The sequence below is a fragment of the Egretta garzetta genome, unplaced genomic scaffold (genome assembly GCF_000687185.1).
Source record: "Egretta garzetta isolate BGI_Z169 unplaced genomic scaffold, ASM68718v1 scaffold55, whole genome shotgun sequence".
Taxonomy (NCBI): domain Eukaryota; kingdom Metazoa; phylum Chordata; class Aves; order Pelecaniformes; family Ardeidae; genus Egretta; species Egretta garzetta.
In genome coordinates this window covers 2,939,310-2,962,033 of record NW_009259863.1, presented here as the reverse complement: position 1 = coordinate 2,962,033, position 22,724 = coordinate 2,939,310, and the positions used below count along the sequence as shown (strand labels likewise).

The window sequence follows — 22,724 nt, the reverse complement described above, 5'->3', positions numbered from 1 at the left end:
GAGATATAACAAGATGTGTTTAAAATCAGCATATGATTACAGCTATTGAGAACAGGGAAACTAAAATGGGCTGAATAATAATATGTCTGGCAGAACCAATAAAGACAAAGTTTAAAGGAATCATGAGAGTGATGGCCGACCTAATGAGTGTAACAGACACAAATCAATATGATAAAATAGAATTAGAAGGCAAAGGTGTCATGTAATTTCAACAGTTTTCAGAAACTGTTTCATATAATCAAACAGAAGTTGATTAAGGAGAAATATGGAAAAGCATTACATTATTATGGAAAAATGTAAAAAAAAAAAAAAAAGCAAGCTCTGAAATTTCCTTTCTCTTAGGAGTCTTTAATTAATAACAACTGAACGTGAGCAAGTAAGCAATCAAAATTTGAAATTTGGCAGAGCAAGATTTAAAACAAAATAATACTACATATGAGGAGCTATGTAGTATGTGCCAATTTGACTATTATTAATCATATTTTCAGATTCCACTTCGTATGTTAGGCAGTCTTAAAGGAAATTATACATCCTGAACACAAACAGTTTAAGCAGTGGGAGTAGGTGGTGCAATAGAGGTATGAGGAGAAGAGTTTACATCCTATCCTAGAATAGATGTCTAAATCAGGTGGTGCCATTTCTCTTCATTTACTACAGAGTGACATAGCCTACACGGATTAAGTAATGGATAGCTACAGGCAAGATGAATCCCACCCTTGGTGACTAACTAGATACTTGCATGAAAGTAAATACTAGGAGTTTTTTTAAACAATGTCTGTAAGGCAGTTCTCTCCTGACAATTACAGAACAACTGATAATCACAGAACAACTGAGGTTGGAAGGGATCTCTGGCGATCATCTAATCCAACTCCACCTGCTCACAGCAGGGTGAGCTACAACAGGTTGCTCAGGATGTTGTCCAGTTCAGCTCTGAGTATCTCCAAGGATGGAAATGCCACAGTCTCTCTGGGCAACCTATCCCAGTGCTTGACTGTCCTAACAGTGTAAAAAGAAAAACAAGAAAGAATAAAATTTTAAGAATTTCCTGAATTTCAATTTGGGTCAATTGCTGTTTGTCCTGTCAGTGGGCACCATTGGAAATCCTCTCGTTCAGTATTTATAAGGTCTCTCTGATAAGGTAAGATCACCTCCTGAGCCTTCTGTTCTTAAGGCTAAGAAATCCCAACTCCCTCGGACTCTCCTCATATGTGAGATGCTATAATCCCTTCATCATCTTCATGGACTTTTCCTGGACTAACTTGAGTAAATCCGTGTCTCTCCTGTACCAGGGCCAGAAATAGATACAGGACTCCAGATATAGTCTCAGCAGTGCTTTACAAAGGGGAAGAATTAGCTCCCTCGACCTGGTCTCAAAGCTTTCCCTAATATAGCCCAGGATGCTGTTTGGCTGAACACAGCCCATTGAGCCTGGCAGTTCATCCAGTTTTAGCCCATCTCACTGTCCATTCATCTAATCCATACATTACCAGTTTGTCTGTGAAGATGTTATGGCAGAAGATGTTGAAAGCCTCACCGAAGTCAAGATATACAACATCCACTGCTTTCCCCTCATCCACCAAGCTAGCCAGTCATTTCATAACAGAGGGTTATCAGGTTGGTAAAGCACTATTTCTCCTTCATAGCTCCATACCAACTACTCTAATCACCCTCTTGTTCCTCCTTTCTGTGCTGTTGCTCCATCAGTTTCCCAGGAATTGAGGTGAGGCTGACTGACCTCATCCAGTTTCCTGGATCTTCCTTCTTGCCCCTCCTGAAGACAGGAGTGACATATGCTTTCTTCCAGTCACCAGAAACCTCTCCCGATCACCATGACCTTTCAAAAATTATGAGGAGTTGCCTTACAATGACTTCAGCCAGCTCCCTCAGCATTTGTGGGAGCATCATTGTATTAGGTCCAACAGACCTGTGTATGCCCATTTTTATTAAATGTTCCTTCACCTCATCCTCTTCAACGGTAAGTCTTCCTTGCTCCAGAATTTCTCACTGGTCTCAGGGATTCCCAAAGCCAGTCTTACTTGTAAAACATGAGCCAAAGAAGGCACAGAATACCTTAGTCTTTGTCCTTTGTCCTTAGGTTCCTTGCCTCATCCAGCAGAGGACCTGCGTTTTCCCTATTCTACTTTTGCTGTTGGATAGCCTATATGGAAGCCATTACTACGGAAGTGGTCTGTAAATGTGCAGACCCAACTTCCCCAAATAGCCCTGCATTTTTAAAAATGGGCTTATTTTTCAAGCTGGTAGTAGGATATGTTTGAGCTCCATACTCTAGACCAGAAGGCACCAAGTGAACAAATCATTACATGTCTTCATAGATCTTTGGATACCTGTAGAAACTACCTCTAAAGAAAATTTTACTGTCTTCATGTTGAAGAGCTTTGATAGCTCTTTTGCTATTATAATTGTGATCAGGAGAATATTCACTTCAATACGAGTGTGGTCATATTATGGATAGGGATATTAAGCATGCCTACAGAACTTTACAGAGTGCTAACAGACATTTCTATGTGATGAAGAACTTAGATCATTCCCTCCGGTCCCGTAAAAGCTTTTCTATGAACATGTATTTTTCTCATAACACATTTATTTATGAAACATTATTTGCCACGAGCAATGGTATGGTAGTTGAAATGCACACCTGGAGACCGTACCAAAGAACATACTTTTCTGCCCAACAGAGTCAATCTCTCATAGTCCTTTTCTAGAGGCCCCTGCTACTTTAAACTCTCTTAGAACTAGGTGTAATGTACGAACTCATTGTCAGATGAGAATAACAATACTAAAAATACATGAAAATTGTGTAGTACCCACCTGCCCCAGAGTGCAAGTTATCTATGGTGGATCATCAGTAATTTTTTCCCAAGTTTTAGTAATATGGGTTATTAATAAATACAGTAAGTCTAATAAGCACAGAAGTGTACAGCAAATTTAACAGCTTGGCATATTCCTTCTACTATGGATACCCCAGTATATTAAGGGTCTTACTCATCCAAGAGCATTTCTCATTTGGCTGTATAATAGTCCTGTTTCTTCCACTGAATAAGGCATAGATTTGCTTATGCATCAATACAATGGCAAATATTACTTCTTCTTCATCTATTCTTTCCACTACAAAAAAAGGATCCAGCCATGGAAAATAAGATAATGAAAGGTCTCTTTCTGTGTACCTCCTAACTTACATATATTGATATATTTTGAACAGATGGATACCGGAATGATGGCAGCAATACCTGTTTCCTTTAACTCCCAAGCAATGTTCCACTCAAGAAGTGAGCTCAAAAGCCCTTTTCTGCTTTCTAAAGCAGTCTCTTTAAGAGGAAAGTCTAGGAAATAAATCTCTCTTATGCTTTTACAGGAAAGGTGAAAGAAAAGTATGTGTCAACTTGTCCTGGTTTCAGCTGGGATAGAGTTAATTTTCTTCATAGTAGCTAGCATAGTGCTGTGTTTTGGATTTAGTACTAGAAGAATGTTGGTAACACACTGATGTTTTTAGTTGTTGCCAAGTAATGCTCAGACTACTCAAGGACTTTTTGAGCTTCTCCTGCTCGGCCAGGTGCGTAACAAGCTGGGAGGGAGCACAGCCAGGACAGCTAACCCAAACTGACCAAAGAGCTATTCCATACCATATAACGTCATGCTTGGGGGGAGTTAGTCAGTTGGTCGGTTGCGGGGAGAGTGATTGCGGCTCGGGGACTGCTCATGGCTCAGGGAGTGATCACAGCTCGGGACGGGCTGGGCATCGGTCGGCGGGTGGTGAGCAAGTGCATTGTGCATCATTCATTTTGTATATTCGGTTACGATTCTCGTTATTACTATTATTATTATTTTCTCTTATTAAACTGTCTTTATCTCAGCCCACGGCTCTAACCTTTTTTCTCCTACCCAATTCTCTCCCCCATTCCACCGAGGGAGGGGGGAGTGAGCGAGCGGCTGCGTGGTGCTTAGTTGCCAGCCAGGTTAAACCACAACACAACTCTATTCTTCTCGGTAGATTTGGGCCTCCCACTTTCAAAGAGGAAGCAGATGGTGGTCAACTAAATTGTGATGTGCAATACTATGATCTTGGTGACCTTAGGTATCTTGATACTGCATAAGCCAATAAGCAGGATTAATATGGACCCCAAAGAGTTCACTTGGTGCCAAACAAGTCACAAGCATTGAAAGAAACACTTAGAAAGCATACGGATATATATATGCACACTTCACGCTGAGAGTGTCAAAGAATCAAAGAGTAACAAAAAAAGAGATTAACAGATTTGTTAAAACCTAAAACACATTTTGCTTTGTCAGTTCTGAGGGAACCTTTTTAAGTTATCCACTTGATGTGGAGCTTGAGATTTATTTCCATGTTAATTCTTGTCTTGATCTGTTGGGAATCCACAGTGGTATGCTCAGACAACTTGACCTCATGCATGCAGGCACAGTATCAGGAGGCACTTCTGGCAGAAAGAATTTGATCTGTCTACTAATGTATGCATACTGAGAATGAAATCTACATGGACAAGCATTCACAGGAAAACAACTTCTATTCCATACAAAACCCCCCCTTTTTTACTCGTTGTTTGGCATCTTTTTATATGTATTTTTCATTTTTCAATCCTTTTTAAACTTTCCATGTGATTTAAATTGATGAAATAAAACCAATTTTTCCTACATAAACTCCCAAGCAAAGAATGAAAAGCAATAAAAGTAAAAACCCTCTCCTTGGCTTAATGGGTATTCATTTTGTAGACAGTATTTTTATAAACATAGTCCAAACCAATCCGTGTTTCCTAATATTTAATTCCAAAATTCCTAAGTTTTTGTGTGTTCTTTTAATTCCCTGACTCTATTTCTGGAAGAGTTGTAATGTTCTTACAGAAGTAGTTTTCAAAAAATGTAGCCAACATCTGTCTCATTTTGGAATGAGAAGTGGCAAGTTAATTATATGACATATAAAAATTATTCTCTCAAGAGGGAAAAATACATTTTTCTCTATACTTATTTTACATTCAAAAATGCTAGTAATCTTACTCGTATACTCATATACTGTAACCATAGAGATACCTCCTGGATTTATATATAAGTATGATAAAAGCTACACCTGAAATCCTGAAAATGTTACTGTAGTGAAGTGAAGCTGTTCAGCTGATTGCCTGCCAGCATTATAGCAGCCTCCAACCTGCTTCTATATTGATCTAGTAGCCTGTGTGGCAGAACATGAAGAATAACCATCTGTGTCAGGTACAGCAGCAGGTGCTGTATCCATTGAACGGGCTGCTGCCTGATTACAATAAATCTCTTTCAAGCACCTGGCAACCTTGACAGACACTTTTATCTTTGTATAAAAACACCCCACCACCTCTAAAAGTTGTCTGAATAGGAATGAGAAACTCAACAGATAACATCTGAAGGTAAAGGCCAGAAACTGAATCCATTGCAGATATCCTGTGAAGTCTAGGTAAGACAGTGTTTAGATTCACGAGGAGTTCCTTATCATGCACAGTAGTAGTGTCTGCTCATCTCCTATGTTTCAGAAGAATATTGCTACCATGCTTCTAAGGCAGAACTTAAAGTAGGATAACAAGTATGTAAAGATAAATGCTTTGTCACTAACATTTTACAAATTTCTGTTTGCACAGATGAGGCTTGTGCAGTTAAAAACAAGTAACATAACTCATCACTAAGAGATTCAAATAATGACAGCTTTTCAGGACACCAGTCAGGAAGTTTCTGCAGGCGAAGACTTGACCAGATTGTTTTTGATAATATTTTACAAGTCTCACCTGCATTTAACAGTAGATGTGTTTTGAACTCAGAACTACTGTTTACTATGTGGGTTAGAAGTAGTTCTTGAAATACACTACTCGGCTGAACATTTAAGAAAGTACCCTGACTTAACGAATGATAAATCACCATAACTGGATCATGCAGTTTTGACTCCAGTAATTGCTGCATTTACTCTTTGTCAGCTGCTCAGTAGTAGTTAATTTTGTCAAGTCTATATTTATCTCTTTAAAGGATGTAAATGATGAAAATTATGATTATAAAGAGCTGGTCTTTGAAAGAAAAATAGTCATGCAATACGGATCAAAACATGGAAAATGAGTATCTGATTCTTGTGAAGGAAAAGGCAGAACAGGCAACTCCATCAATCGGAGATGTTTGTGTATCTCTGGTAGTAGCATGCAAGGATGACAGTTCTGTGAACTCCATTGATTATGTAATTTTGCTAGATGAAGAAAATACATACCCAGAAGTAATACAAGTAGTTCCCATTAGTGTGTACTTGCTGGTTACTATCGCTGAGTTCATCCAAAACATCTCATAAAATGGGGAGAGTTTGCTATGCATAACTTGGTCTGCGAATTCATTAGTTTTATTCCAGTCATAGAACATGCTGCACATATTTGACTTAACTCACTTGAAGAATCAGCAGGCTGTGATTTGATACTTGTGAGCGTCTGGCTGATGGATGAAGCAGTAATAGATATTCACTGGGAAGAGATGTTTGCATTTGAGTTTCATGACTACCCTTTTTTAAATATATACCTTAGGAAGGGAATGAGAAATTACTGAAGGGCTTTATAATCTCCACTGCTCTTCTAATTCTGAAAAGACACCTGATGGTTCTTCAGGACTCTTTTGAGGCAACCTAGAGAGAACTGAAGCTGCACTTGTAGAATCAGTTGTAAACTGTAATCCACAGGAGAGTAATGACTGACTATTTAATTCTATTTCAGCCCCTGGTATGTTACTAATTACTGAACTCATGTCTGCGGCAGATGAAGCAAGTCTGGGGCTGCTCTTATGAAGCAAATTGTGTAGGCATTAAGGAACTAGTGATAAACAACACTGCATCATAATTATGCTGAGGAAGAGGTACTGACCTTAAATCTATGGAAATATCAGTAGCCACATATGGTATAGGTGTGATATTAGACTTTATTTTTACTAAGGCCTGAGCAGCAGAACCAAGTGTGAAGAGAGAACACCTGTTGAGGTTGCTATCCTGAATACTGTTGAAGACTCTACAGTGGCAATTAGTCTGCCTAGTCCATAGCTCAGTTTAGGCAAATTAGTGGTCGGAAGTATCTCATGGCTGAAAGTATCTGCCCTTTTCAGACCTCTAAGGATAAAAATGTAGAAAAAAAAAAAAAAAAAACAAGCCAAAAACCCCCCATATAAGAGAAAACAAAAAAATGAAAAACTTCAGCCCTGGACTGAGTCTACAACAAACTACAAGGCTACCAAAGCCACAGTTAGTCTTACAGAAATATTATATAGTAGAAAAACACAAATCTGTAAAAAGAAGTGTAGAAGTGGGTTTAGTGTTCCTCAGGAGTTGAGTAAATGCAAACCTCCCCATTGTTCATATTCTCTATGAGGGCCAGCATTGGAACAAGTGACACTGCTCAGAACAGAAGTATTAAATTTACTAAATCAAACTGCTACTGCGAATCAACATAAAATGAATGAAGTACAAATCTTATCCACGGCGAACATCAGCAAACTAGCTGACATGATATCTTGGAAGACATACAGATGTAACTGCATTTACTAACTGCATTTCACTCAGTCTCATTACATACCTCAAGAAGGAATATTTCCTATTAAGAATGCAACAAAAGCTTAGGTATATCCCCAAAAGACTAGTCTGTACAGAAATCAAATGTTCAGTAAAATTCATTTACCCAAATTAGAAAACAGGACTCCTGGCTTATTTCTTATACAAGTAATTACTTTGAAAGGGTATACAAACAAAAAATTCTGAAACTAACTGTAAAAAGGATGCCTTAAACACATGCTAGCTGTATAATACCTAGCTTTAGTACAATTAACAGGCCACAATGAAGCTACAATCTTCAAAATAAAATGTTGCACTTCTGTTAGTCTTGACTTTACTTCAAGTATTTTAAAAATAACAGCATAGTCAATCTTTGGCATTCCAAAAACATCACTATAAACAATCAGAACGGCAGAGATGTTGAGAGGCTTGTTCCAGATATTTTTAGTGAAAAAACATCCAGATGCACAGAAAAGGAAGCACTCAGAAAAGCTGTGAACTAGGGAAGGAAAACCAAAGTCCCCATGGAATAAGGCAAATTATCTTGCTGCTGCTGACTAGCCAAGGAAGATGGGAAGATTGGCATCAGGGTCAGAGAGAGCTGAACACAATATGAGGCATATGAAATTGTACACTCTAGCAAAGCAAACTGAAAACCAAGCTAAGAGAAAGTGCTGTTTTCCTTACCAGATGTGTTAAGATACTGGGAAAAATATTTTGAGATAAGAGTAATTTTCCAGTTACATTTACACGCAAGAATAGAAGGTAGTACAGGAAGCAGAAAACAACATTGTTACGAAGAAAATTAATACTTTTTGAATATTCTTCCCATTTAAAAAGCACTGACAAGAAAAAAGTTCGATATAGAAGCTTTTTCTACTTACCTTGGGACACCTCTCCTGTATGAAAATCAGGAGAAGCATGTTTAGACCAAAGTTCCATAGACACAGCCAGGGCTGATGGAAGGTCATTGTCTAAAATCGCGGCAGGAATCTCTCCAGCCGCTTCAGTGACAGTTTTCTTGCTTTGGGGGATAGCAGGTAAACAGGTGATATTGTTTATTCCATCAACACAAAGAAACCCAGTGGAGCAGGACTGTATAAGGCAATCATTGTAATTAAGCTCACAGCTTCGTCCCTGAAAGAGAATTTTTAAAAAGCCATTTTGAAGGCAATTTGCATTTCATAGTCATGTTAGTTCAAATTATTGCTTTCCTTTGGTTCTAAGATGTTGTTTGCTTATGTTAAGCTGTCCACACTTTTAAAAGCAAATCTAATCATGTGGAAAATATTGCCTAACTAATTTGATAGTATAGGTGTGTATTTTAAATTTTAACTAAATGGTATTTTGACTTTGACTTAGTATTACAGATTATCAATAAAAATTATTTCTACACAGATTTGTAACTGCAAAGTAACAGAGATAGTATTCTCACCAGTAATAAAAAGTGGTTAAAATAATCAACTTAGGTTAGTGTGTAGTTATCCAGAAAACAGAGGTCTTCGCTGCCTAAAAACCTACAGTTTGTTCTGACTGTCAATTTAATGTTCTTTCTTTTTGTACACCGTAGCTCAGTATTGTTTGCCTGTTGTTACCAAATCTTCACACAGCACCTTGTTAATACATTAAGTTCACAGATAGCTCTTAGAAAAGAAAAAATGTAGTGGTGGTCTCAAATTGGACCTGGCACTCACTTTTTATTTTTTGTCAAGACTAACAAAGGGAAGCCTGAAATATCATTCATAGTAATAAATTAAAACCATTCATATTCAGTGGTCTGTAAAAAAGGCAAGAAATAATGCATTTCTTTTACAGCAATAATTATGTGAATTAAATGCATTCTTGAAGTGTGAAATAAATATATGCTGAAGCCAGGTGTGGGTTCATTTTATTTTCACTTCTGTTGTAAAGAGCTGATAGGCTAAGTGAAGAGATACAGCTAACTTACCTAATCTAGAAGGATCTGACATATCTGGATAGCCATTCAAAATACTCAGTGTCATCCCTGAAAGACATGCATCGCTGACAACATACCATCTGGCACATAACCACACATTAGCTTTGGTAATAATCTGTGGATTTTGTGAATGGGCTCGTTTGTGATTTTTTTCATCACCACTTCCAGGCAATGTAATATAACCACAGTTTTAGCTCTTTTGCTGCCTCTCATCATCTGCTGCTTTAGACAACTGCTGACAGAGGTAGCCTTCAGACCAACCATATTGTCAGGCCTTGAAAACCTGCAATCACCATTTGGTGACTAGAAAATCCTAAGACTCCAAGTCCTATTTTCAAAATAAAGAATGCTAGCTAGAGGGAGATGTTTCCCTCTCTTTGAAGAAAGGAATAAGCCTGATCTCCTCCTGAGGCTTCTAATTTGCCAGCTCAGTTTCCTGCCTCCTCTTAATAGATGTCATAAGAAGCCTGGAAAACAATGCAAAACTGTAAAGAGAACTTCTAGGAACCAGCTGGTGCAGTGCATAAATCTGTTTTCAATCTTACCTCTAACTACTGTAAAATTGTTCTGCCTTTTTTTGGACACAAAGACAGAAGGCACATGAATAGTGGAAAAATCAAAATGTTACTGCTTATGTATTAGTGAACTATTTATTCTGTCAGCTGAAAATTCCATAAAGCCAGGCCAGAAAGGGCCTGAAAATGAAAAACTAAAAGTGGGGTAAATATTTCAATCTGACTATAATTTGTGTAGTCTTGAATCAACAGATTCAAGACAACCTGTTTTTGAAATAGTTGTCTTCTAGGTCACTTGTAAATAAGAAGAAGGTATAAATATCTCAGAGATGAGTTAGAATTGTTTGTGAAGTGTTCACCGGCTCATGTCAAAACCACAGCAGACCTGGTCTAACAAGTTCATGATATCTACATCTGTATGTCTGCTTCTAGCTATATACATCATTCAGTGAGCTTCAGTGTCTGGAAATGTTCTCTGTTTCTTTATTTAGCAGCACAGTCATAAAGTTTGGGATATGGTTTAAGACTGATACATTCAAATTTAGGTCTCACATAGTAACTGCAATCACGCTAGGAGCCTAAAACTCCCATTGAAGTCAGTACAGATTCTGACAGTACAGTTTACTGCTTAAATGTGGGTGTCTAGTATCACTTTTGGAATTGCTGCGTATCCTGCCTGAGTCCCAGCTGACAAACCAGGAGCTGTACATTTCACACAGGTCTGTTGTCATTTCAACTACCACATGAAGGTATAGCGGATATTCTACAGACTGTTTCAAATAGCATTAGGTTATGGTTATATAGTTAGGCAACCAAATCATATTTTAGTCAAGAAAGTCAAGAAAGCTCCAGAAGCTAACCAATCACCCTAATATAGACCCAGGACTGGATATGGAAACCAAATTATTTTGGGATGCTCTTGTATCTCTGAGGCAGCTAGATGGTGTTGGCAGATATAACAGAAAATCCATAGAAAATTCACAGCCTTCTGTGTGGTAGCAGGAAGCTGGGTAAACCTCAAAATGGCATCAGCCACTTAGGTTTAGGCTTTAGGTGTCTGGGCAGTAAATAACCCTTTAGGCTGCTCTGACCGTATCAACTAGGTCTCCATTTAGAATAACGTGAATGTAGGTACTCAGTGCACAGATACGCATGTACCTGAATTTAGGTATCTGCATCTCAAGTTGTATCCCAAATCATCTACTAGACCAAGAAAAGGCTTGCTATTGTCTGAAATAGCATCTAGACTGCAAACAATACACAAAGGTTGCGTAATCTTTCAACACATGCATTCTGTCATTATTTCATACTTCTGTGGTTTTGTTTGCACTTAGAATACTGGAAAAGTGGTGAAAAAATAATATAATACTTGATCCCCATGGAAAATATTGTGCAAACCACTTAACTGGTATCACAGATGTTTTAATGATGTTGAAATATTATGATATTAGCCTCAGAAATTAAATTCTCAGCGCAAATCATATTGATGCTCTGAAGAATCATAGAATCATAGAATCATAGAATGTTTTGGGTTGGAAGGGACCCCTAGAGGTCATCTAGTCCAACCCCCCCGCAGGACCAGGGACACCACTAACTAGATCAGGCTGCTCAGAGCCCCATCCAACCTGGCCTTGAATGTTTCCAGGGAGAAGTATGTTCTTTGAATACTGTAAACTACTGAAGCCCGATATCCTGTAAAGTCTGTCTTATGTTTAACATTGAAGAGAGATGATTTCTGACTGAAGCTTCTCCTGCAACTGGGGCACATGTAAGAAAATACAAGTGAATGCTCTAGTACTCAATAAGCATGTGCTAATTGAACACTTTCCCTCAGACAAGATGCTTAAATAGTCTCTCTTGTCTGCCTGGCTAGCTATTTACACAGAACTTGAGGCAACTTATACTTTCTGAGATCCCTATCAACTCTATTAAATTCATTTATGATATTAGGAAACAATAGGTGGTGCAAGAAATGCAGACATAGAAACTACAATTACTTTTCTTACAAGTAGTTTACAACATTCAGTGTTTACAATGGAGTTGGTTAAATTGAGGGGTTTGGAATTATTTAGATATATCCATACTTATTTCAATCAAGTTCTTAATTTGTTTTGGCAAGCAGATGAGCTATCTGGTAAATTCATGGCATCTTATAAAATCACTCACCTTATCGGTAGTCCAAAGCACGAAGGAACAGGAGGCCAATTTATATGTTGGATTTCCATACAATGACAAAAACCCCCATCTCCTCCTTGCTCTCTTCTAATTCCATAATAGCACAAATGACCAGTTTGAATAAGATTTCTGTCTAATAATCTTTCTTAATCCTATAAATTTTATGCTTCATTCTGACATTCACTGTGACAAATTAGTGTATTTTTATTACTACTACATGTAACGGTGAAGAGCATTTGATTATGATTTTATGATTCATAGAAACAAAGCTGATGTGGATAACCTCCACTGTGCATGAAGGGTACATTAAATAGTCATAGCTAAATCTGATAGCCCTGGAAGTGTCTGTAAATGCTTTAACAGTTTCCATGCAGGCAGATGCTGCAGATTTGTATTTAGAAGTAGGTATATGTCTATAGATGTTTCCATTTAAAATGTAAACATTTATTCCATATACCATTGGCTACGCTTCTCAAAATTTATGAGAATCTTCATGAGCCATACTTTATGATCCATACTTCAGATAGCATTGCATACAGAGACTACAGAGTATTTACTTAACACACACTGTAGCTGGAGTTCCTTGAATAATTTCTCTGGGAGTTCCACTGTTTCCGCCCCACACTTAAGTTATAGTTAGGAACCAGAACCCATCAGGGCCTACCAAATACACATCTTGAGATATTTAGACCCTAACTCCTTATCTTTCATACCGAAGATAGGTATGTTAAACTTTTTTCTGTTGCTTTTGGTTTTGGTTTTTTTTTCTGTTTTCTTCTCTATTATGGACTTCCCAGAGCATAGTGGAATCTGAGGGACTGAGGATGGAACAGGCAATAATGGATTAAAAGCAAAGACAATACACCTTAAATTCTAGCTACTTCAGAGGTTTGTTACTTTTTCTTCTGTAAGGGCTTGTTCTACAACATACTGTGCAGTTAATGCCCAAGCTATGTACTAATAAAAAAGCTGCCCCCATAGGTCAAATATCTATCCAGCTCGATCATCACTGAGCTATTAATGAATACCTGGGGAAGAATACAGGAGGAAAACCAGCAGAGTTTGCATCTGATAATTCACCAGATATACCATTCCAACTTCTGGCAATGAATAATTCAAAGACTCCCTAACCCAGGGTAACATTCAGAAGAATAATTTAAACAACTATGAACCTACCCTCCTTTTGACCCATTTTTGGTTTGGTCTCTACAGTATCATGCAACACTGACTTGTACCAATGAATTTTGTACTGAGTGAAAAAATTATTTCTTATACAGATTTTAAACTTCCTCTATGACAGTTTTATTTGGTGTTCAGAAGATTTTTTTTTTGTGAGAAATAAATACTAAAAACATATCATAATGGATCTTATCCATTACCTGTAGGATAAGTATAAATACTTAATGGATAAAATGAGATTATTTTAACATGAGGGTCTGACTGTTCTCCATATAAAAAGACTGTTACTGATACCTGACCCTGTTTTGAATGCCAGCCTGCTTTTGAATACAAAAAAAAAAGCGGGTGCTATGGTCTGTGGGGAATTATCAACTGTACCCATTGTAGTCTGTAAAAAGCATCCTACAAAAAAGTTGTATGCATTCTTACGGGCTAGTCTCTTCCTTCTTAGGAGAGCCTGTCAGTAAATTTAGTCAAATTATGTCCACTATTAAAACCCATTTTCAACCTACCCTTATGGTAGAAGATTTTACAGAACTGTGGGCAAATAGTAACTGCAACTGGGAGAAATTCCTGGTGACTGGAAGAAAGCACATGTCACTACTGTCTTCAAGAAAGGCAAGAACGAAGATCCAGGAAACTACAGGCCAGTCAGCCTCACCTCAGTTCCTGGGAAGCTGACAAAGCAAGGACACCTAGAAACCATTTCTAGGGACAGGAAGGACAAGAGGGTGATTAGGGATAGTTGGAATTTAGCTATGAAAGGGAAATAGTGCTTTACCAACGCAGTAGCCCTCTGTGATGAGATGACTGGCTTGGTGGATGAGGGGAAAGCAGTGGATGTTGTCCATCTTCACTTTAGAGAGGCCTTCAACACTTTCTGCCATAACGTCCTCACAGACAAGCTGGCTATGTGTGGACTAGATGAATGGTCAGTGAGATGGACTGAAAACTTGCTGAACTGCTGAAGGCCAGTCAATGATGTATGCCAAGAGTTCAATACTACTTAAACTCTTCAGTAATGGATGACAGGACAGAGCACATTCTCAGCAAGTTTTCACATGATACAAAATTGGGAGGAGTGGTTGGTATGCCAGATGAGTTTGCTGCCATTAATACTGACCTCAAGAGGCATGGAGATGTGTACCAACAGGAACTTCAGGAAACTCAGTAAAGCAAAATGCAAAGTCCTGTAACTGGGGCAGAATAACCCCATCCACCAGTACATGCTTGGGGCTTACACACTAGTAAGCATCTTTGCAGAGAAGGACCTAGGGGTCTTGGCAGATGAAAAATTGCACAAGCCAGCAATGTGCACTTGTAGCAAAGACAAACAGTAATATCCCAGGCTGCATTAGGAAAAACATTACAAACAGGTTGAGAGAGGTGATCCCTCATACCTACTCAGCAATGGTGAGGCCACATCTGGAATACTGCATCCAGTTCTGGGCTTCCTAGTACAAGGGAAATATGGACCAGCACTGGAGACAGACCAGCAAAGGGCCAAAAAAGATTATAAAGATTATTAAAGGCCGGGTATCTCTCATACAGGAGAGGCTGAGAGAGCTGGAATTTGTTTAACCTGAAAAACAGAATGCTCAGGGTCTGGGTTCTCACCAATCTTTATTAATACCTGATGAGAGGCTACAAGGTAACCTATAAAGGCTTCCATTATCCAATGCCATGTTTACACCACACGAAGAAGACAGCCCTTTCCTCATTTACTAGTAATGATGGAGCACTTGATATGAAGTCTGATTAGCACTGCAAGTTCCACTCTGAATGTTTAGGGGTGTGTGTGAAGGACTTAGAAATGTCCTGTCGTAAGAGCTTTAACACAACAGTCTTCTGGTATTTTAGACTTGATCATATTATTGTCAGGGCCTTGATCAGTCTCATAATTTTCTGCAATCCATCTCTGCAACCTCTTCCTTCACATTCCCAGGTTTAGCTCCCTGCGCTCAAGGTCAGCTCTGATACAGTGCAGCTGTGCAACCACCTGATCAGCCTGAGGTGAAAAGAGCGAAGCTGTGAGAAAGATCTGTGAAATCTCTCAGCTGGGGCATTCATACCTGAGCTCAGAAGCTGCATCTGAGCTCAGGCCCTTGCCCTTGATCTTTGACTAAGCTTACAATAAAGCTAAAGCCTACTATAGTAAGCCCAGTACTTTGTTGATCCTGACCTTGCCTTGATGCCTTGACTTCCTGGCTTAACCTCAGATCTGCCTTGCGATCATGGACTTACCTGGCAGTACCTGGACTTCTGGAAGAACTTTTTTGACGGTTACCACCATCACTGGTCTTGCTTTGTTATCCTTGTTCAGATACTGTGTGGGACTCCACCTATAAGGTCATTGCCCCTGCCTACCTTGCTGCTGTCCTTGCCTCCTGGCCTGCCTTCCCTTGTGGAGCAGTCCACTCGACACTTGTGCTCCTTGACATGTGCTAGCATCCCCAGCTGTACCAGGGATCCCCTTGAGAGAAAGGGCATGGGACAGAGACTAATACGGTGCCTGACAAGAACTGAAGGCAGAAATTATTTTCACTTTTTAGAAATTTTTTTTTTACATTTTATTGCTTGGCTAGATTTTCCCTCATTGACTGTAAATTAGAATCTTCTGCTGTAGAAAGAAGCCCTTAAAGTGGCTAATATCTCAGAAGTTACTCATTTCTTTCTTGACTTGGTTGCACAGAATCTATGAAGGCAAATCTGAATCTTACTTGCAATAATATGTTCCTTCTATTTTACAGACATAAATGCATCAAATAAATGGTGCATAAATATTACAGTAAGCATCACTGTCATCCATTTATAAAGAAAAGGCATTCAAGTAACAATTTCAAGCTTGGGCATAAGGATTATTGAAGTAAGAAAAAAAATTTTAGAATACAGGTATTCTTTTCTCTCCTTGTTACTAACCCCAAACTAATAAACAGTACTATTAAGTTAGACCTGAAGTGTGATGAAGTAAAGCACAAGCTCAAATTGTAGGTACCAACCGCATGTCTTCACCTACAGAAAGAACTGGCATAAAAAGGTGGTGGCAGCATGAAAATTTCAACCTTAGATGAATACAGCACTGGCATTTAGCCACCCTCAAAGGATTCTTTTGGTATGTTAAACAGAGAGAATAAAACATCATAAGACCAAAGCCCACAGGGTCAAGCATTCAAAGGAATTGTTTGATTTAGTTTCAGGGAACTTGTTTTCAAAATATATGTCTGTATGCAATAGTTTCAAGTATGAGTTATCTTAGTATGTAAAATATTAATTGGTATGTGAAATAAAAATGTTAATTGGTGTGTAAAAAAAATTAGTATCTCTTAAAAAATACTGATGTGTTGTGACAACTGACAAAGCCATTATACACACTCACACTTTTCCACTTTTTGTGGGTATTAGGTAACTATTTCTCTGGGATATTAGAGCTCCTGTTAGTAAAACAAAGAAACAAAATAAGCAAAGAACAGTTACCAAAATATTGTATTTTTCAGCAAGGCCTGAGTGAGGTTAAAAAGGAAAGGGATTACATAACAGTTACTTTCTGTGCAACAACAAATAGTCAGGTTAAGGGAAGGAGAAGAAAGAACGTCAGCATCTCACCACAAATCCAGGCTTGCAAAAACAGGAATAACCAAAGCTGGCGTCCTTCTGAACACAGATGCCATGTATGCAGGGATTGGATATGCACTCGTCAACATCCAACTCACAATGGAGGCCTTCCCATCCTGTAAGGAAAAAAAGAAAAAGACCAAACCAAGACCCATCATAACTATAATCAAGCCTCACATACATATGAAGTATACGATGGGTATGAACTAGTTTGGGCTGTGGTTTCTCAAAGTAGAAAAAAGAAACAGTTTAACAGTATACAAACACAACCCAAACGATATGGACTTTACAATTATACTCTACTGAACATCTATTAGGGAAGTTAGTATTTGCTGACTTCTGTTTCTGCAGAGATGTAAATAAGCAAGTAAGAGTAAAACCTGAATATATTCTTTCATTACTGAATTAACTGACTTGCTGGGTTTCCCTTCACCTGCAGAACTACCTGTATTATCTCTCTTGTGGCTAAGAACTGGCAAGGGCTAAACACTCCCTGAAAACCTCTTATCTCATCCCAGATCCGCATAGTGCAACCCAAGCCTTATTTTTTCTAAAATCTAACCTGAAAGAGTATGGAATTTCCTATCTTAATTTTTGAACTTTTTATCCTGTTCATTAAATTTGTGCATTATTGCCACACTGGGGAAGGAAAACTAGAGGTTTAGATAGATGAAAATAGTCACAGCTACACAAAATAAAATAATGGGATAAAGTTTAAAAGAGAAACTCTGAGACAGATTACTGTACCAGATCAGCACGGAGGACTGAGCAAATACAGGTTTGGTTTTTAACACCATCAGAACACCGTGTTCTTATACTTCACTACTCAGACTACTGGCATTTTTGTTAATACACATTTCTTATAAAAATCTTCTTTACAACTAAGCACACCCATAAACTAGAGGACAAAAACAGATCTGGAAGCTGGTTTTTAGATCATGTAATTTGAGTTTGTCTTGAACTTGTTCCTCAGAGGCTAACCTGAACTGGAAGCAGCCCATTTGCTTGGTGTATACAAATCCAGAATTTTGTGAAATACGGCTGGCTACTGAAGAACACCTGACCTACTGCCATGATATCCCAATCACACACTACAGATTTGTTGTTTCTCCAGTTAAATTTTCCCATTTATAAACAAACAAACTCCCACAGACACAAAAAAACCCAGCAGTCTTCAGCTGATGTTTTTCTTCTGCATTTGCCTCAGAGCATGTGTCAAATGGACCCACCAGTTACATTCCAGCCCTGCTTTAGCTGCCCTGGTAGAATTGCAGCCCACCCCAGCTAAAGAACTCAGCTGTGAAGCTGCCATTAGTTCCAGCAGCCGCTGTTGTTGCTTTTGAACTGAAATGCTGTTAGAATACATTTCACATCTCTGTGCGGCTTCTGCACCTGAACAGCCTGAAGCTGCAGCCACAGATCCTGAACATGCGTTTATTATTCTAAGGGTATGGGGCCTGCTATTGGGACAATAGCTGACAAAATTCATGATTCATTACAGAATAGATTCTTCAGAGCTAAATAATTTCCCCTTTCTGGTATCACATGCTGTCACCACATGCTTCATTTTGTTCTCTAGAGGGTTTTGGAAAGCTGCAATCATCTGCCTTGTTCCTGTTTTGCCACTATCCCTTCTCCATTTCATTGAATTATAACTGTGGATCTATTGCTGGATATCTCAGACTTTCTGCCTTGTGGAAAGTTCTTTTCCATAGTTTCCTTTACAGACTGAAAAATAGTCAATCCCTTCTCCATATTTCCATAGGCGAAGGTTAACAGAGAAATTCAAGACCTATCATAGGTGAACAGTAGTAGCCTGCAACAAAAACAGACTTGTTTCAAGCATTTATATTTTCTGTCTCTGGAAGGTTTTTTTTAATCTTCTAAATCTTTTCTTCAGTTGTGCTACTTTCCAAAAAGCTATTCCTCCCAAATGTTTCCCTCCCTCTCCAAATTCACTCTTCTTCGGAGCTGTAACCTTCTCATCTCTTCACTTGTTTCAGAGACTCAAATAACATTGGAAAATACCTCATTAATTAAAAAAAAACCAAAACCCAAACAAACAAGATATGTAACCATAATGCCTGTGGTTCCTTCGCGGTGTATTTTCATGGTGGAGGAATACAGTAGAGATCTTTCACCCCTACTAATGAATGCTATTATTAAAACAAATGTAAAAGAAAGGCAGTTTTACACTTGGGTTGGAAGGTGTTTAAAACAAGTTAGCAGCAGGAGTGAGTCCCAAGGCCCCAGAAAAGCTTCTTCTACTTATACCAAGCATTTCCATGTACAGTTGCATAGAGACAGCAGTTTCAATCCTTGGCTGGCAAGCAATTTTTACATGTCCATATTCAAATATATTTCAAGTATTGTAAATCATTAGCTTTAAAAATAAAGAGAAAAATTTTGAACTCAACAATGTCTTCTGTGTGAGGCACTGTAATGATAAAAAACTATTTTTAAGTCATCTGTATTGGTGAAGTGGTATATGCCCATATGCAGTACCAGGCAGAGTGAGGGGACATACAGTTTTATCCACATGGAATATCCATTGTGTAACTGTGCTGAGAGGAAAAAAGATATATAGTACTGAAGATAGGTCATGACTCAGACTTTTAAGATCAGAAGGGACCGTTATGATCATGAATTTTGACCCTCTGTATGGCAAAGTCCAGAAATTTTTCACTCAGTGGTTCATTCATCAGGACTATAGTGTCTTTCTGGATTACTGAGTATCTCTTAGACATAAAAAAAGTTGCTATAAAAGTATTAATCTGTCAGAAAGTTAGGCCTAAAATTATTAGGCTCTAGTAAGCCAGAAGTACTTCCATTTAAGTCTTATGCATTAGAGTATCATTCCTCAGTACTAATTAAACAAAGGAATAAACTTTACATATTGACTCTCACTACACACACATGCATGCACACACACACTCTTGCTTCAGTATCTCGCATACTTTTTTTTTTTTAATATTACACATAATTTTGTAAACCGCACTCAGAACACTTCAGAATGAAAAAAAAAAGTAAAATAAAATCTGATTTTCATAGAATCATAGAGTGGTTTGGGTCGGAAGGGACCTTGAAGATCATCTAGTTCAACCCCCCTGCCATGGGCATTTTGCACTAGATCAGGTTGCTCAAAGCCCCATCCAACCTGGCCTTGAACACCTCCAGGGAGGAGGCCATCTTCTCTGGGCAACCTGCTCCAGCACCTCACCACTTCCTTCTACCTAATCTAAATCTACCCTCTTTCATCTTAAAGCCATTACCCCTTGTCCTATCACTACATGCCCTTGTAAAATGTCCCTCTCCAGCTTCCTTGTAGGCCCCCTTCAGGTGCTGGAAGGCTGCTATATCGTCTCCCCAAAGCCTTCTCTTCTCCAGGCTCAGCAATCCCAACTCTCTCAGCTTGTCTTCATAGCAGAGGTGCTCTAACCCTCTCATCATCTTCACGGCCCTCCTCTGGACTCACTCCAACCAACAGGCCCATGTCCTTCTGTTGGTGGCTCCCAGAGATGGATGCAATATTCCAGGTGGGCTCTCATGAGAGCAATAACAGCAATAATAATAAATGTTAAAATGTTCTGAATTTCTTTTCAGTCAATCTTATTCTGTAGCTAGTTAAATTATCTAGTTGCTATACAGTGCCTACTTGACTGCTTAGCCAGTAAGTTACATTAGTAAAGATCATACATAATAAATTTAGCTCTAGATAATTCTTCAGACTCACTTAATTGCTGGTTTTAGTTTTAAGTCTTTGTAACATGCTTATTAAACTAGTTAATTTTCTTCAGATTCATTCAAAAAGCTTGTCAAAGAGAAAAACTTTTTTTACCTTATAGGTTATATTATGGTTTCGGCTGGGATAGAGTTAGTTTTCTTCATAGTAGCTGGCATAGTGCTGTGGTTTGCATTCAGTACTATAAGAATGTCAATAACTCACTGATGTTTTTAGTTGTTGCTAAGCAGTGCTTACACCAGTCAAGGACTTTTCAGATTCTCCTGCTCGGCCAGGTGCATAACAAGCTGGGAGGGGGCACAGCCAGGACAGCCGACCCCAACTGGCCAAAGGGATATTCCAGACCATATAACGTCATGCTTGGGGGGAAGCTGGTTGGGGGGGGGAAGAGTGATCGCTGCTCGGGACAGGCTGGGCATTGGTCAGCGGTGAGGAATTTCATTGTGCATCACTTGTTTTGTATATTCTATGTATTCTCTTACCATTATCATTATTACTAGTGTTACTCTTTTCTCTTACTAAACTGTCTCTATCTCAACCCACGGGTCTTTTTTTTCCGATTCTCTCCCCCATCCCACTGGGGGTGGGGAGTGAGCGAGTGACTGCGTGGTGTTCAGCTGTCCGACAGGTTAAACCACGACATATATAGAAAAAAAAAAGATTTATATAGTTTACCAGTTTTCTCAGTAGTAACACTGGTTAATTCAAAATTATCATTGTTTGAGATTTTCCGTCACATGTCAGTTACCTTGTTGACATCTACAAGTGTATCCATTGATATGATCTTCACAGGTTGAGCCATGTAGACAAGGTGATGAATTACACTCATTAACTTCTATTTCACAAAACTGTCCAGAAAATCCAGCAAGACACCTGAAGCAAACAACATTCCAAAGTGTTACGCTACGTATAACCGTCATACAAAATATACTTTGTGCATAAACAATTTGGATAAAGTACGTGCACTAGCAAGACAGAATCTCATATATTCCTTTCTGGTTTAAGGAGTATTTTACTGGAACTCTTCTGAGTTTCACATTGTAATCCATGGTGATCTTTTAGGGGATTTATGATGGCAAAACCTATCTACAAATTTCACATCTGGATCATAATCAAACCTAATAGTCTCATTTACAGTTTACTGGTTCTAGCAAGGTGAGTACAAACCTTTCTTAATGTACTCTTGGGAGACTGTCTACTAAAATAGTTTATTTAGCTACGTAACGACAGTCTATGTTTGGAAAACTTCTTGGAGAGAAATGCTGCACCATTAAACGTAACTACAGCATAAAAGTTAACCTTCAGGGACCATGCTTTCATTATCATTCTAGTGATCATGTATTAGTCATCTTGAAAAAGCTCTTCTATATTTTTCTGGTTGTAAATCGTATGTGATCATTAATACCAAAATATTTCCATATCATTTCAACATATTACTATACAACTGACCCAAACAGACTTACAAGACCCCTACTGAAGCGCAGAAATCTTATTATCAACGTAAACTGGAAGTAATATACAGTTATTATGTAAAAATTCTGGACAGAATAACTATACCTATGTAGTATCTAAGGTGAGTGGCTTGATATTTTAGTCTGTAAAACTCAAATAGTGAAGAAAAACTTAAAAGTCTTTTTAAGAACTCTCTTGTTGGCAGGTTCAGGTGGCCTCATTTTTATATGTGATGGGTATACTTGTGGAAAAGTAGAACCCAGTAAAGACAAGAGCAGTTTACAGAGTTATGGTAGTCATAACTAGATAGAGCAAGAATGACTAGTGGAGCAGGCTGATGTAACTCCAATGGAGAGAATCAACAGAATGGAATCAGCTCCATATCACAGGATACAGCTTGGATGAGCTTTGAACTATTTTCTACCCAGCAAGGCTTGAGACTTCAGAGACACAAACTATATAGCGATGGGCCTAACTCCATAGACACTGAGGTAGAAAAATGGAGCTGTGACATGAGAGGGGGGGGGG

The 22,724-nt window shown here is 38.5% G+C and overlaps 1 protein-coding gene across 1 annotated transcript in view; it reads right to left on the bottom strand.

Annotated features, from left to right (window-relative positions):
- Positions 1 to 22,724, bottom strand: part of EYS (eyes shut homolog) — a 904,272-nt gene that overhangs the window by 404,427 nt on the left and 477,121 nt on the right. The window contains exons 28-30 of the mRNA XM_035895612.1: positions 21,493 to 21,617; positions 16,994 to 17,118; positions 8,449 to 8,701 (exon numbers count right to left, since the gene is read on the bottom strand). Coding sequence (XP_035751505.1) covers positions 8,449 to 8,701; positions 16,994 to 17,118; positions 21,493 to 21,617 — 503 coding nt within the window. The remainder of the gene's footprint in view (positions 1 to 8,448; positions 8,702 to 16,993; positions 17,119 to 21,492; positions 21,618 to 22,724) is intronic.